General features: G+C 42.9%; 1 protein-coding gene and 22 non-coding genes across 24 annotated transcripts in view; all 23 read right to left on the bottom strand.

Moving 5' to 3' along the window:
- The window catches only part of cox10 (cytochrome c oxidase assembly factor heme A:farnesyltransferase COX10), a 42,622-nt gene that overhangs the window by 8,144 nt on the left and 21,462 nt on the right, over positions 1 to 13,016 (bottom strand). Inside the window, exons 1-4 of one of the 2 annotated variants that reach the window (XM_086139134.1) lie at positions 5,797 to 5,993; positions 4,801 to 4,943; positions 4,407 to 4,731; positions 4,204 to 4,328 (exon numbers count right to left, since the gene is read on the bottom strand). In XM_086139134.1, the coding sequence (XP_085995260.1) occupies positions 4,204 to 4,328; positions 4,407 to 4,731; positions 4,801 to 4,943; positions 5,797 to 5,827 (624 nt within the window). In that variant the 5' untranslated portion in view covers positions 5,828 to 5,993. Of the gene's footprint in view, positions 1 to 4,203; positions 4,329 to 4,406; positions 4,732 to 4,800; positions 4,944 to 5,796; positions 5,994 to 13,016 lie in introns of those variants that run through there. The other variant, XM_086139133.1, reaches the window with a different exon arrangement.
- Positions 7,727 to 7,799, bottom strand: trnar-ccu (transfer RNA arginine (anticodon CCU)). Its single transcript has one exon. It is a non-coding gene; the product is annotated as a tRNA-Arg (tRNA).
- trnar-ccu (transfer RNA arginine (anticodon CCU)) lies at positions 7,892 to 7,964 on the bottom strand. The gene has a single exon. It is a non-coding gene; the product is annotated as a tRNA-Arg (tRNA).
- On the bottom strand, positions 8,059 to 8,131 carry trnar-ccu (transfer RNA arginine (anticodon CCU)). Its single transcript has one exon. It is a non-coding gene; the product is annotated as a tRNA-Arg (tRNA).
- Positions 8,228 to 8,300, bottom strand: trnar-ccu (transfer RNA arginine (anticodon CCU)). Its single transcript has one exon. It is a non-coding gene; the product is annotated as a tRNA-Arg (tRNA).
- On the bottom strand, positions 8,395 to 8,467 carry trnar-ccu (transfer RNA arginine (anticodon CCU)). Its single transcript has one exon. It is a non-coding gene; the product is annotated as a tRNA-Arg (tRNA).
- On the bottom strand, positions 8,556 to 8,628 carry trnar-ccu (transfer RNA arginine (anticodon CCU)). Its single transcript has one exon. It is a non-coding gene; the product is annotated as a tRNA-Arg (tRNA).
- On the bottom strand, positions 8,885 to 8,957 carry trnar-ccu (transfer RNA arginine (anticodon CCU)). The gene has a single exon. It is a non-coding gene; the product is annotated as a tRNA-Arg (tRNA).
- On the bottom strand, positions 9,222 to 9,294 carry trnar-ccu (transfer RNA arginine (anticodon CCU)). The gene has a single exon. It is a non-coding gene; the product is annotated as a tRNA-Arg (tRNA).
- trnar-ccu (transfer RNA arginine (anticodon CCU)) lies at positions 9,546 to 9,618 on the bottom strand. The gene has a single exon. It is a non-coding gene; the product is annotated as a tRNA-Arg (tRNA).
- On the bottom strand, positions 9,876 to 9,948 carry trnar-ccu (transfer RNA arginine (anticodon CCU)). The gene has a single exon. It is a non-coding gene; the product is annotated as a tRNA-Arg (tRNA).
- Positions 10,040 to 10,112, bottom strand: trnar-ccu (transfer RNA arginine (anticodon CCU)). The gene has a single exon. It is a non-coding gene; the product is annotated as a tRNA-Arg (tRNA).
- On the bottom strand, positions 10,207 to 10,279 carry trnar-ccu (transfer RNA arginine (anticodon CCU)). Its single transcript has one exon. It is a non-coding gene; the product is annotated as a tRNA-Arg (tRNA).
- On the bottom strand, positions 10,376 to 10,448 carry trnar-ccu (transfer RNA arginine (anticodon CCU)). The gene has a single exon. It is a non-coding gene; the product is annotated as a tRNA-Arg (tRNA).
- On the bottom strand, positions 10,543 to 10,615 carry trnar-ccu (transfer RNA arginine (anticodon CCU)). The gene has a single exon. It is a non-coding gene; the product is annotated as a tRNA-Arg (tRNA).
- On the bottom strand, positions 10,704 to 10,776 carry trnar-ccu (transfer RNA arginine (anticodon CCU)). The gene has a single exon. It is a non-coding gene; the product is annotated as a tRNA-Arg (tRNA).
- On the bottom strand, positions 11,033 to 11,105 carry trnar-ccu (transfer RNA arginine (anticodon CCU)). The gene has a single exon. It is a non-coding gene; the product is annotated as a tRNA-Arg (tRNA).
- On the bottom strand, positions 11,368 to 11,440 carry trnar-ccu (transfer RNA arginine (anticodon CCU)). The gene has a single exon. It is a non-coding gene; the product is annotated as a tRNA-Arg (tRNA).
- Positions 11,692 to 11,764, bottom strand: trnar-ccu (transfer RNA arginine (anticodon CCU)). Its single transcript has one exon. It is a non-coding gene; the product is annotated as a tRNA-Arg (tRNA).
- Positions 12,191 to 12,263, bottom strand: trnar-ccu (transfer RNA arginine (anticodon CCU)). Its single transcript has one exon. It is a non-coding gene; the product is annotated as a tRNA-Arg (tRNA).
- Positions 12,518 to 12,590, bottom strand: trnar-ccu (transfer RNA arginine (anticodon CCU)). The gene has a single exon. It is a non-coding gene; the product is annotated as a tRNA-Arg (tRNA).
- On the bottom strand, positions 12,684 to 12,756 carry trnar-ccu (transfer RNA arginine (anticodon CCU)). The gene has a single exon. It is a non-coding gene; the product is annotated as a tRNA-Arg (tRNA).
- On the bottom strand, positions 12,851 to 12,923 carry trnar-ccu (transfer RNA arginine (anticodon CCU)). The gene has a single exon. It is a non-coding gene; the product is annotated as a tRNA-Arg (tRNA).

Genomic DNA, 13,016 nt, shown 5'->3' on the forward strand with positions numbered 1-13,016 from the left:
TAACTATTTCATCCACAGAAGCAACACAAACAAAGCGTTCCACGCCCTCCTCTGTGGACACGCGCGCACGCGCTGCTCTTGCAACATGATTACAGCCGAGTGGGAGGACAATGAATGGCAACCTCGACTAGAATAATCAACGTGTGTTAAAAGCACTGATGTGCACGGTGAGCTCGGCGTGTAGGCAGGTAAATGACTCTTGAATTGTATCCAACGGGGGTCAAAAAAAATTAATAATAATAAATGTCAGGTTATTTTTTGCACAGGAGACGTGGTGAAATTGAATGCATGAGTAAACCGAGAACAAGGGCTAATTGCATAAATGGAGCATGCCCAAACTTGGATGCAGCGCACTTTGATTTTCCTAAAGTGAAATGCTGGAAATGAGCGTGCGCTGTTGTCTCGCGGGCATCGATGGCACGTTCAGGTCTGCTTTTGTCAATTATTCACACGTTTTAGAGCCGCTGCTTCCCTTAGGTTGACCTGCCTTTAAAAAAAAAAAAAAGCGGGGCTTGAGTTGAAATGCAACTGTATGCAAATGCGCACATAAAATGAAGATGACCCAAATATTAGCATTCCGCATAAAATTCGTTCTTTATCTTCCGTAAAATCACAAGTGTGCCTATTTCTCGAACCATAACGCAGAGCTTAATCTCAGCCCCCCTCTAAAAAAAACGCGAAAACAAGACTTTGAATTACTGTACACTGTACACTACAAACTCTAGGAGCCATGTAGAGATGGCTGCTGCTACATAAATGTTTTTGATTATTTTGTGTGTCTACTCATGATAGGCTAAATCTAGAAAAAAAAATAATTATCAGGCCTCACAATGAGACAGCAAAGCATTTTTCTTTTCCTCATAATTTAAAAACATCAAAACAACCCGCAAGGACGACACAAATACAGCTCAAAAAAAGCCTGACACATGCAGTAAAATACGCCGACAATCTGTCAAAGTTCTCAAATGTCACCTTCATTTTTTTTTCTTTTTTCCATTACCCGCTGAAAACACGGCAAAAGACAACAAACACAGCACGACTCGTTCCCGCTTTGTTTCGGGACATTTACTCAGCTGCTGCCAAAAACGGCAGCAGAGGTGCCGAAAGGTACACTGATGTTAGGCGCCGCTCAGCGGGGCCGTTCCCCCTTTCTGACTCAAGTCTGGCTTGCGTCGGCATTTCAGACGAGAGGCCCGTAATCACAGTGTTTTTGTCCTTAAATAAAAGGCCAATCACCGAGGCGGCACACGGGGCCTCCACCTGTCTGTAAAGCTTCCCAGCGGAAGCCGAGCACATGGTGGTGACGCATTTGCCCTGACAAGCTTGCGGCCAACCATCTTGACAGGAAATAATGACACGGTGAGGTCATCTTTCGTGACATAGGCCTTTATCTTTGTAGCAAAAACAAGATTATTTGTGTCAAGTCATTTTCAGCCATGTCAATCGAATCTGTCCTGGGTTGGCAGAAAAAAACTATTACTGGTGTTTAGTAATCCAGTTGAATGCCTCAAAAATGGTCGGCAAGCTGTTGAAAACCACATCAGAGGAAAAAGTCATCTCCATGAAAACAACTTGCTAAATGGATGCTAGTTAAACGGTGTAACTCATTAACATCTTGCCCAAGAGGTCCAATTAGCGGTGCTCTTGCTAGTATGGTACTGCAGCGAACCCTTTCCCTTGCTGCGGGCGCTTATTTTTAATTTCATTTCATTTTTTGTCTTTATCAGAGCACAGCATCTGTCTGGCATCTGAGGCTGCGGGAGTTCAAATGGACACAAGACCAAAAAAAAGGCTTTAAATAAATTAAGCCGAAAACAAGGCGGCCTCGTTAAAGATTCATCCGCGATGGGAGGGAGGCCTTCGAGGAGTCCTCTTTGCACGGCAATTAGAACAAAAAAAAAGGACTCTCCGTGAGTCCTCGATGAAGCCGCGAGCATCAAAAGGTGTTCCGAGTCAAAGATCAACGAGCTCTTTTGTTTTAGATAAGCTTGAGGAAAACACCATCTTAAGTGCGGCATCTGCGCAAGGAAGCAAACGCCTCCGAATTGAGTTGGGCATTTGGCGAATATGTCGCATGTTCTTGACCTTTAAAGCTTAAACCCGCCCCAATCCCTCCCTTGCAATGGAAAAATGTCCTTAAGCCATAACACAAGATGGCCATCGCTATATGCAATGCCCACACAACGCTGTGTGTTATTGCATTCTGGAGGCCATTTGGAGAAATTGTCTGAAAGCTTGTTGTCTGATACATTGCCCGTCGCTTTGTTGGTACCAAAAGCAGCCGCAACAGGTTCCGGTGACCACAGCGACGCACTTTTACAGTAACAATGCCATTGCCGATAATGGGGGCTGCGATCATTAAAAAAAAAAAAAAAAAAAGTGTCATTACGAGATGGTCACGAAGTAGAGAACGATAATACGAGCAGTCATTGTGGTACCTCAACACTCGCTATTCTTATATCCGTGGACACCGTGACAACTGCTCTAATGAAAGGACTCCCTGTCGAGACGATGGCACTGCCCAAAATGCAGAAAAGCAGCAGCGTAAATAATGCACGCTTGAACAGAAACACAGTTTAGAGTGGGCAGGCAGCGGGGGCTTAAGGGGGCTCGCTCGTACATGCGCGCCGGGCCTCGCGGCGGGAGACGACGCTGCAGACACAAAAGAAAACAGGAAAAGAGAAATGACACAAGACGAGCCCGCTCCAACGCGCACCAAAGCAAACACAGCGAGACTGAGTCGGTTTGGAATTACACGGCGGGGGTGCCCTTACACGTCCCCCACCTCGAGGGTCTATGAGACACCGGCTTGAAACTCTGGTCTAACTCAATTATCCAATTTGCTCACGTCGCGGCCAGACTGCAAGGTGACGACGGCCGGAACACCTGCAGCGACCAAACACACGTTGTAGGGCAACATCATCCGCACCAGAGCTGTGCGATTCTTTCCGCCCACGAGAATAGAGAAGTTCTGTGGCCAAAGCATTACAGATGGGATTCTTGATAGCTACATTTGTCCTGAGGGGGGGGGGGGGGGGGGGGGAAAGCATGGGAAAAGAAAAAAAAGCTCCTTTGAGCGCCTTCCAAAAACAAATCAGTGTGACAGAATGTTATTGCTAGAAAAAAAAGATACAAATGTCGAAATATATTTTACGCTTTCTTATATACCTCAGATAGCAGAAACCATTTCCGATGAATTCATTTCATAATATACCCTTTCCGATTGATTCGAACATTATTTTCACCGACGAAGTCTTTTTTGCGATTCTCACACACCTTGAAAAAAGTCAACCTCACATTAACATTGCTTGACAAGTGAAATCATTTAAAGCATGACGAGAACTCAGAAGCCGACGGAAAAACTTTTACAGCTTCCGAAGAGAAGTTACAGCAAATAAAAACAAATGATTGAATATACAACTTACCATGACACTCAACGTGGTTGTTGAAATAAGCAGGAGCCATGCGCTTGTTCTTTTTCAAGTAGCGGATCTTGGTGCGATTTCTTTTTCTTTCCCAAAATGCCAAAGGCTTGTGTAGTATTGGTGCGTGTTTATTTTCTCTTTGGCCAAAGCAGTTTTAATGGCTTCATTGTGTCATTTGTGAGCATGTCGTGACATAATACGCAGAAAGCCGATGCTGATCCTGCTAGTTGCATTCTGCTTGTCTCAAAGATGAAGCCACATATCGTCCAAGTACACATATCGGCAATTTCCTATGCGATGGATGAAAAGGGCCAGTAGCCATTTATCTAGAGCTGAGCGATTGTGCAGTTCATCAATTCATTTTTAAAATTAAGTTTACTTTTATTCGTCAGGACCATTTGTTTTATAACAGTTTTTAGCCGTTTCCACATATGCGTTCTTATGATTAGATGGTTTTTACATTCGTGATTTTCTGTTATCTGTAAAGAAAAACTAATGTGGAATTTGAAACAAATGATCGGGGGGGGGGGGGGATTTTAAAACCAGTTTGGCTTCAGGAGAAATATAGCACATTACAGAAAATATAAAATCCAAACTTATGAGTGTGATTTGCTTTTACGATAAGCAAACAGTAAAAAAAAAAATTTTTTTTTTAAATAAATCAGATTTTTGCGGAGGATTAAAAACAATTTTTTTGACATTTTATTTTAAGGCCCGATCACCCAAACCTATCTGTATGATCATGTACAATAGGCGTGTTGCATTTATACAAGCTCACCTGGTTAATGGAATTGGCGGCACCGGAGGCGAGTCCTGTCCCCAGACATGTTGCAATGAAGATGGCAGGATCAAAGGCCACCGGCGCCATGGCATAACCAGCCGCCGCCGTCGTGACCACAAGTGCTGAAAAGCAAAGCATCATTTGACCTCGTACATAGCGAACATGTATTTCCAATTGTTTGGCCATCTACAGTCTCCTACCCGTGAGTTTGATTTTGGTGAGTCGAGCATAGATATCAGGGAGGTCACCCACTTCCACTTTCAGTGGCTTCCACTGTCCGTCCAGACGCGCCTCTCGTGCCTCATCCGTCTCGACCTGCAAGTGCGGTGTCTCGTCCGACGTCGTCATATTGTTGGATGTTTCCTGAGCCACCGCCGAGGTCGATACTTCCTCCACCGCGGGCTCAATGGTCGGGATTCTCTGGACCCGATTCTCATCGCGGTCGTTCTCGTCCACGTCGGTAAGCGCTGCTGCCCGCTTGGGGGCGGCACGCTGCTTAAGCGCACACAGGTTCTTTGTCACATACTGAAAAGAAAGAAGAAGAAAAATCGAATAATATTGATGATTAATGATTGAGCCTCCGAAAAGAGTTACCTGGCGTTTGAGGAAGTTGAGGTGCTGATAGGTCATCCAGTGTGACGGGTCTCTCCTGTGCGGTAGAACAAGGCCATGGGCTGTCTGCTTGCATCGGGGACCACATCCCACCAGTTTCTGCTTTAAGCTTACACCAAACAAACCTATGATACAAAAACCAGCACAGTACTTAGTCCTTATATGAGGGATGGGCAAATTACATGACAAAATTAATAAATATGAGTTTAATTTTAAAGGCATTTAAAAAAAACATTCTGAGGCTTCCATAGTGCACGCCCTCCACCGCCTCGGTTCCATTTAGAACATAGCTGCAAGCAAAAGTGGGGCGAGTTCACACAATCACTGCTAGTGATTTGCTGCCCATACTTAGCAAGTTTTCAAACTACATTAATTGCAATCACCGAGGCAATCACTCTAAAAATTGCCAAAACGCATCGGTTACAGTTGGTAATATTTTGGAGCAATACATTTTCAGTCAATATTACTGGCATTGCAAAATATGCAAGTTTACCATTATCCAACGTCTGGCAATAATTCATAATGGCAGTTGTTCAATGGTTGAGACTTTGGCTTTGGAACTGAAGGCTCAAAGTTTAAAAGTCGCACTGCCATCGAATGTAAAACTGCAACCCATTGTTGAGTAAATGTGTGCCTGCTGTCAGGCACTTAAAACCAACCAGTCAGCGCAAGAGACGCAGCACTCTTTGCCTTCACTCTGAAATCCCTCTTTGCATGCCTCTATATGCGTGAGATGTTTCTGAGTTTGGTGCATCACAAGAAATTACAGCTTCAGCCTATGTTTAATAAACATAAGGCAATGCGGAAGCGGACGACCTAATCAAAAAGGTCAAATCTCAGACAGGCAAAACATTCTTCATCGGGCAACCGACCTTAGCTAACTCGCCGGTAGCCTCGTTGTTTTTAAGCGTGCGCGAGTTTAAATGGCAACAACGAAAGCAAGATGCAGCCGCGCAGTCCGCGTTCGAGAGCCGTTACCTGTAAGCCGACTACATTGCGTCTTATACATGTTCTTTCGTCAGGGGACAAACAGCTTTCTTCCTGATCTCCTTCACATGCAGTGAGCCGCCATTTTGACCTCGGCATGTGGCGGTGACAAGTATTTCCGGGGCAGACAACAACACGTGACCAAAACATGTTAATAATGTAATGTTATTATGTAATGTAATAATAATAATAATGATTTGAAACATACAAAAAAAAACCTCCAATGCAACATTAAGTTGTTGCGAACCTCCATTTCATGTACTTTATTCTTTTGTATATGTTGACATTGGAGCAGACAAAAGCACCAATGTTTTATTACCTTTTGTCCATGAGGTGGACGTCAACAACAGATGGGTTACATGAAGTGGAAAAGCGCTAACAATGGATAGTTTGTGAGGGCACTTTCCCCCCAAGATGTCTTTTACATTTATCTAACCTCCCGGAGGTGGTCTCAGCATGGCTTCTGTCTACCCACTCTTTCACTGCTTCTTGGAAGATAAAAATGGCTATAAACGTTCACACAAAAGAACCACATAATGATTGGTGAGTGGATACGTGGTTTGTTGAATCAAAGCAAGTTGAGATTTCATTTAAAAAAAATGGAAGGCATTTCATAAAGCAGATTCACAATGCAGTGCACAACGTCTTCTGACTAACACACAAAGCGTTCTCGCACTTGCACATGACCAACACTGATGAGACAGCCATTATGATCCCAAACATATAAAAAGTACAAAAATCATCTTCAGCATGCTGTTTCACCAAGGCACCCAAAATGAAAGGGAAAAAAAGCTTCTGATGAAACCCTATTTTAAACCCATAAAACTGTCTGAAACCCCTGATTTGACGATTAGCTCTTTAATCCCTTGCCCTGTCTTTAAATCTTAACCCAAAATTGAAACCCTAATTTACAACGCAAACCTTGGCTTCAAATTGAACATGAAGTTCTAACCCTAGCTGGAAAACCAAACATTTTTTAAATCCTAACCGTTGTTCGAAACCGTAACTTGAAACCCTCATGCTGTGCATTCATATATTTTGCCTCCAGACTTGATTCGATTTGAGCGGAATGACCACTGATCCAAAAAAACTGAGCATCGATAATGACACCCCCGTTTCCACTACTCCAATAAAATGGCTTCATGGAATAACAGAGACTCCCCACTACTCATATCTGTCATTGCCCCATTTCACCCAGCCTGATTTACAAGCGGCCCCACAAGCTTGCAGTGTTATCATTAATCCCAGAAGAACAAGCTTCGGAATGGCGACGGAGTAGGAAGGAGACAGTGCCGCATAACTCCAGAGCAGAAACAGATGCGCCAGCGCTGTCCTGTTTGTAATTGATTTTCAAGGGTGACTCTTGGTGTCTAACGAGGCTCCGGCTGGCGCCCTGTTGCTCATCGAGCACAGGGCTTGTGAGTGGCGACAAACATATGTTGTGGCCCAGCCCCAAAGTGAAGAAGAAACTTCTCTTACTGTCTTCTTCAGGACATGTGTCCACCATATGCAACCGTTGCTGTCCACTTCCTGGAAACATCTTATTCTTTCTGCAGCATTCTTAAAGGGGAAGTTAACCCCCAAATTTCCTTTATGCTCCAGACCGCCTCACTTGTTTAAAAACAGCAATCACAACTCACCTGTTTTCTGAAGCTGAGCCATTGAGCCACAAAAAGCTGCAAATATTTTAAAGAAATAGAACAGAATTCGCTGATGCATTTTTTTTTGAAAGAGTACCAAACAACAGGTAAAGCCAACAATTTCAATGGGACTTGAACCCACAATCCCTGGTTTAGGAGGCCAGTGCCTTATCCATTAGGCCCCTGGGGCACACAAACTCACAAATATTTTAATAAAATCCAACCAAAACAGCCCAAGGTTTTTTTTTTTTTAATGGTACCCAACAACAAGGAAAAGCCCACACCCAAGATGGGACTTGAACCCACAACCCCTGGCTTAGGAGGCCAGCGCCTTATCCATTAGGCCACTGGGGCACACAAACTCACAAATATTTTAATAAAATCCAACCAAAACAGCCCAAGGTTTTTTTTTTTTTTAATGGTACCCAACAACAAGGAAAAGCCAACACCCCAGATGGGACTTGAACCCACAATCCCTGGCTTAGGAGGCCAGTGCCTTATCCATTAGGCCACTGGGGCACATAAATTCACAAATATTTTAATAAAATCCAACCAGGACAGCCCAAGTTTTTTCATTTTTTTTTAATGGTACCCAACAACAAGGAAAAGCCAACACCCAAGATGGGACTTGAACCCACAATCCCTGGCTTAGGAGGCCAGTGCCTTATCCATTAGGCCACTGGGGCACACAAATTCACAAATATTTTAATAAAATCCAACCAAAACAGCCCAGTTCTTTTTTTCATTTTGGTGAATGGTACCCAACAACAAGGAAAAGTCAACACCCCAGATGGGACTTGAACCCACAATCCCTGGCTTAGGAGGCCAGTGCCTTATCCATTAGGCCACTGGGGCACATAAATTCACAAATATTTTAATAAAATCCAATCAAGAGAGCCCAAGTTTTTTCATTTTTTTTTAATGGTACCCAACAACAAGGAAAAGCCAACACCCCAGATGGGACTTGAACCCACAATACCTGGCTTAGGAGGCCAGTGCCTTATCCATTAGGCCACTGGGGCACACAAATCCACAAATATTTTAATAAAATCCAACCCAAACAGCCCAGGTTTTTTTTTTTAATGGTACCCAACAACAAGGAAAAGCCAACACCCCAGATGGGACTTGAACCCACAATCCCTGGCTTAGGAGGCCAGTGCCTTATCCATTAGGCCACTGGGTCACAAGAATTTACTAATATTTTTATAAATTCAACCAAAATATCCAAAGGTTTTTTTTTTTTTTAATGGTACCCAACAACTAGGAAAAGCCAACACCCCAGATGGGACTTGAACCCACAATCCCTGTTTTAGGAGGCCAGTGCCTTATCCATTAGGCCACTGGGGCACATAAATTCACAAATATTTTAATAAAATCCAACCAAGACAGCAAAAGTTTTTTCATTTTTTTAATGGTACCCAACAACAAGGAAAAGCCAACACCCCAGATGGGACTTGAACCCACAATCCCTGGCTTAGGAGGCCAGTGCCTTATCCATTAGGCCACCGGGGCACACAAATTTACAAATATTTTAATAAAATCCAACCAAAACAGCCCAGTTTTTTTTTTTCATTTTGGTGAATGGTACCCAACAACAAGGAAAAGTCAACACCCCAGATGGGACTTCAACCCACAATCCCTGGCTTAGGAGGTCAGTGCCTTATCCATTAGGCCACTGGGACACAGAAATTTAGAAATATTTTAATAAAATCCAACCAAGAGAGCCCAGGTTTTTTCTTTTTTTTTTAATGGTACCCAACAACAAGGAAAAGCCAACACCCCAGATGGGACTTGAACCCACAATCCCTGGCTTAGGAGGCCAGTGCCTTATCCATTAGTCCACTGGGGCACAATAATTTGCAAATATTTTATTAAAATCCAACCTAAACAGCCCAAGTTTTTTTTTTGATGGTACCCAACAACAAGGAAAAGCCAACACCCCAGATGGGCCTTGCAACCACAATCACTGGTTTAGGAGGCCAGTGAGTTATCCATTAGGCCACTGGGGCACAATAATTTAAGAATATTTTAATAAAATCCAACCAAAACAGCCCAAGGTTTTTTTTTTTTTAATGGTACCCAACAACAAGGAAAAGCCAACACCCCAGATGGGACTTGAACCCACAATCCCTGGCTTAGGAGGCCAGTGCCTTATCCATTAGGCCACTGGGGCACACAAATTCAAAAATATTTTAATAAAATCCAACCAGGACAGCCCAAGTTTTTTCATTTTTTTTAATGGTACCCAACAACACGGAAAAGCCAACACCCAAGATGGGACTTGTACCCACAATCACTGGTTTAGGAGGCCAGTGAGTTATCCATTAGGCCACTGGGGCACAATAATTTAAGAATATTTTAATAAAATCCAACCAAAACAGCCCAAGGTTTTTTTTTTTTTAATGGTACCCAACAACAAGGAAAAGCCCACACCCAAGATGGGACTTGAACCCACAACCCCTGGCTTAGGAGGCCAGCGCCTTATCCATTAGGCCACTGGGGCACACAAACTCACAAATATTTTAATAAAATCCAACCAAAACAGCCCAAGGTTTTTTTTTTTTTAATGGTACCCAACAACAAGGAAAAGCCAACACCCCAGATGGGACTTGAACCCACAATCCCTGGCTTAGGAGGCCAGTGCCTTATCCATTAGGCCACTGGGGCACATAAATTCACAAATATTTTAATAAAATCCAACCAGGACAGCCCAAGTTTTTTCATTTTTTTTTAATGGTACCCAACAACAAGGAAAAGCCAACACCCAAGATGGGACTTGAACCCACAATCCCTGGCTTAGGAGGCCAGTGCCTTATCCATTAGGCCACTGGGGCACACAAATTTACAAATATTTTAATAAAATCCAACCAAAACAGCCCAGTTCTTTTTTTCATTTTGGTGAATGGTACCCAACAACAAGGAAAAGTCAACACCCCAGATGGGACTTGAACCCACAATCCCTGGCTTAGGAGGCCAGTGCCTTATCCATTAGGCCACTGGGGCACATAAATTCACAAATATTTTAATAAAATCCAATCAAGAGAGCCCAAGTTTTTTCATTTTTTTTTAATGGTACCCAACAACAAGGAAAAGCCAACACCCCAGATGGGACTTGAACCCACAATCCCTGGCTTAGGAGGCCAGTGCCTTATCCATTAGGCCACTGGGGCACACAAATTCACAAATATTTTAATAAAATCCAACCCAAACAGCCCAGGTTTTTTTTTTTAATGGTACCCAACAACAAGGAAAAGCCAACACCCCAGATGGGACTTGAACCCACAATCCCTGGCTTAGGAGGCCAGTGCCTTATCCATTAGGCCACTGGGTCACAAGAATTTACTAATATTTTTATAAATTCAACCAAAATATCCAAAGGTTTTTTTTTTTTTTAATGGTACCCAACAACTAGGAAAAGCCAACACCCCAGATGGGACTTGAACCCACAATCCCTGTTTTAGGAGGCCAGTGCCTTATCCATTAGGCCACTGGGGCACATAAATTCACAAATATTTTAATAAAATCCAACCAAGACAGCAAAAGTTTTTTCATTTTTTTAATGGTACCCAACAACAAGGAAAAGCCAACACCCCAGATGGGACTTGAACCCACAATCCCTGGCTTAGGAGGCCAGTGCCTTATCCATTAGGCCACCGGGGCACACGAATTTACAAATATTTTAATAAAATCCAACCAAAACAGCCCAGTTTTTTTTTTCATTTTGGTGAATGGTACCCAACAACAAGGAAAAGTCAACACCCCAGATGGGACTTCAACCCACAATCCCTGGCTTAGGAGGTCAGTGCCTTATCCATTAGGCCACTGGGACACAGAAATTTAGAAATATTTTAATAAAATCCAACCAAGAGAGCCCAGGTTTTTTCTTTTTTTTTAATGGTACCCAACAACAAGGAAAAGCCAACACCCCAGATGGGACTTGAACCCACAATCCCTGGCTTAGGAGGCCAGTGCCTTATCCATTAGTCCACTGGGGCACAATAATTTGAAAATATTTTATTAAAATCCAACCTAAACAGCCCAAGTTTTTTTTTTGATGGTACCCAACAACAAGGAAAAGCCAACAACCCAGATGGGACTTGCAACCACAATCACTGGTTTAGGAGGCCAGTGAGTTATCCATTAGGCCACTGGGGCACAATAATTTAAGAATATTTTAATAAAATCCAACCAAAACAGCCCAAGGTTTTTTTTTTTTTAATGGTACCCAACAACAAGGAAAAGCCAACACCCCAGATGGGACTTGAACCCACAATCCCTGGCTTAGGAGGCCAGTGCCTTATCCATTAGGCCACTGGGGCACACAAATTCAAAAATATTTTAATAAAATCCAACCAGGACAGCCCAAGTTTTTTCTTTTTTTTTAATGGTACCCAACAACACGGAAAAGCCAACACCCAAGATGGGACTTGTACCCACAATCACTGGTTTAGGAGGCCAGTGAGTTATCCATTAGGCCACTGGGGCACAATAATTTAAGAATATTTTAATAAAATCCAACCAGGACAGCCCAGGTTTTTTCATTTTTTTTTAATGGTACCCAACAACAAGGAAAAGCCAACACCCAAGATGGGACTTCAACCCACAATCCCTGGCTTAGGAGGTCAGTGCCTTATCCATTAGGCCACTGGGGTGCACAAATTTACAAATATTTTAATAAAATCCAACCAAGACAGCCCAAGTTTTTTCATTTTTTTTAATGGTACCCAACAACAAGGAAAAGCCAACACCCCAGATGGGACTTGAACCCACAATCCCTGGCTTAGGAGGCCAGTGCCTTATCCATTAGGCCACTGGGGCACAATAATTTGCAAATATTTTATTAAAATCCAACCTAAACAGCCCAAGTTTTTTTTTTATGGTACCCAACGACAAGGAAAAGCCAACACCCCAGATGGGACTTGCACCCACAATCACTGGTTTAGGAGGCCAGTGAGTTATCCATTAGGCCACTGGGGCACAATAATTTAAGAATATTTTAATAAAATCCAACCAAAACAGCCCAAGGTTTTTTTCTTTTTTTTTAATGGTACCCAACAACAAGGAAAAGCCAACACCCCAGATGGGACTTGAACCCACAATCCCTGGCTTAGGAGGCCAGTGCCTTATCCATTAGGCCACTGGGGCACACAAATTCAAAAATATTTTAATAAAATCCAACCAGGACAGCCCAAGTTTTTTCATTTTTTTTAATGGTACCCAACAACAAGGAAAAGCCAACACCCCAGATGGGACTTGAACCCACAACCGCTGGCTTAGGAGGCCAGTGCCTTATCCATTAGGCCACTGGGGGACACAAATTCACAAATATTTTAATAAAATCCAACCAGTACAGCCCAGGTTTTTTCATTTTTTTTTAATGGTACCCAACAACAAGGAAAAGCCAACACCCAAGATGGGACTTGAACCCACAATCCCTGGCTTAGGAGGCCAGTGCCTTATCCATTAGGCCACTGGGGCACACAAATTTACAAATATTTTAATAAAATCCAACCAAGACAGCCCAAGTTTTTTCTTTTTTTTTTAATGGTACCCAACAAAAAGGAAAAGCCA

This window comes from Hippocampus guttulatus, chromosome 19, assembly GCF_054856545.1.
Source record: "Hippocampus guttulatus isolate MCC_2025c chromosome 19, RoL_Hgut_1.0, whole genome shotgun sequence".
Taxonomy (NCBI): domain Eukaryota; kingdom Metazoa; phylum Chordata; class Actinopteri; order Syngnathiformes; family Syngnathidae; genus Hippocampus; species Hippocampus guttulatus.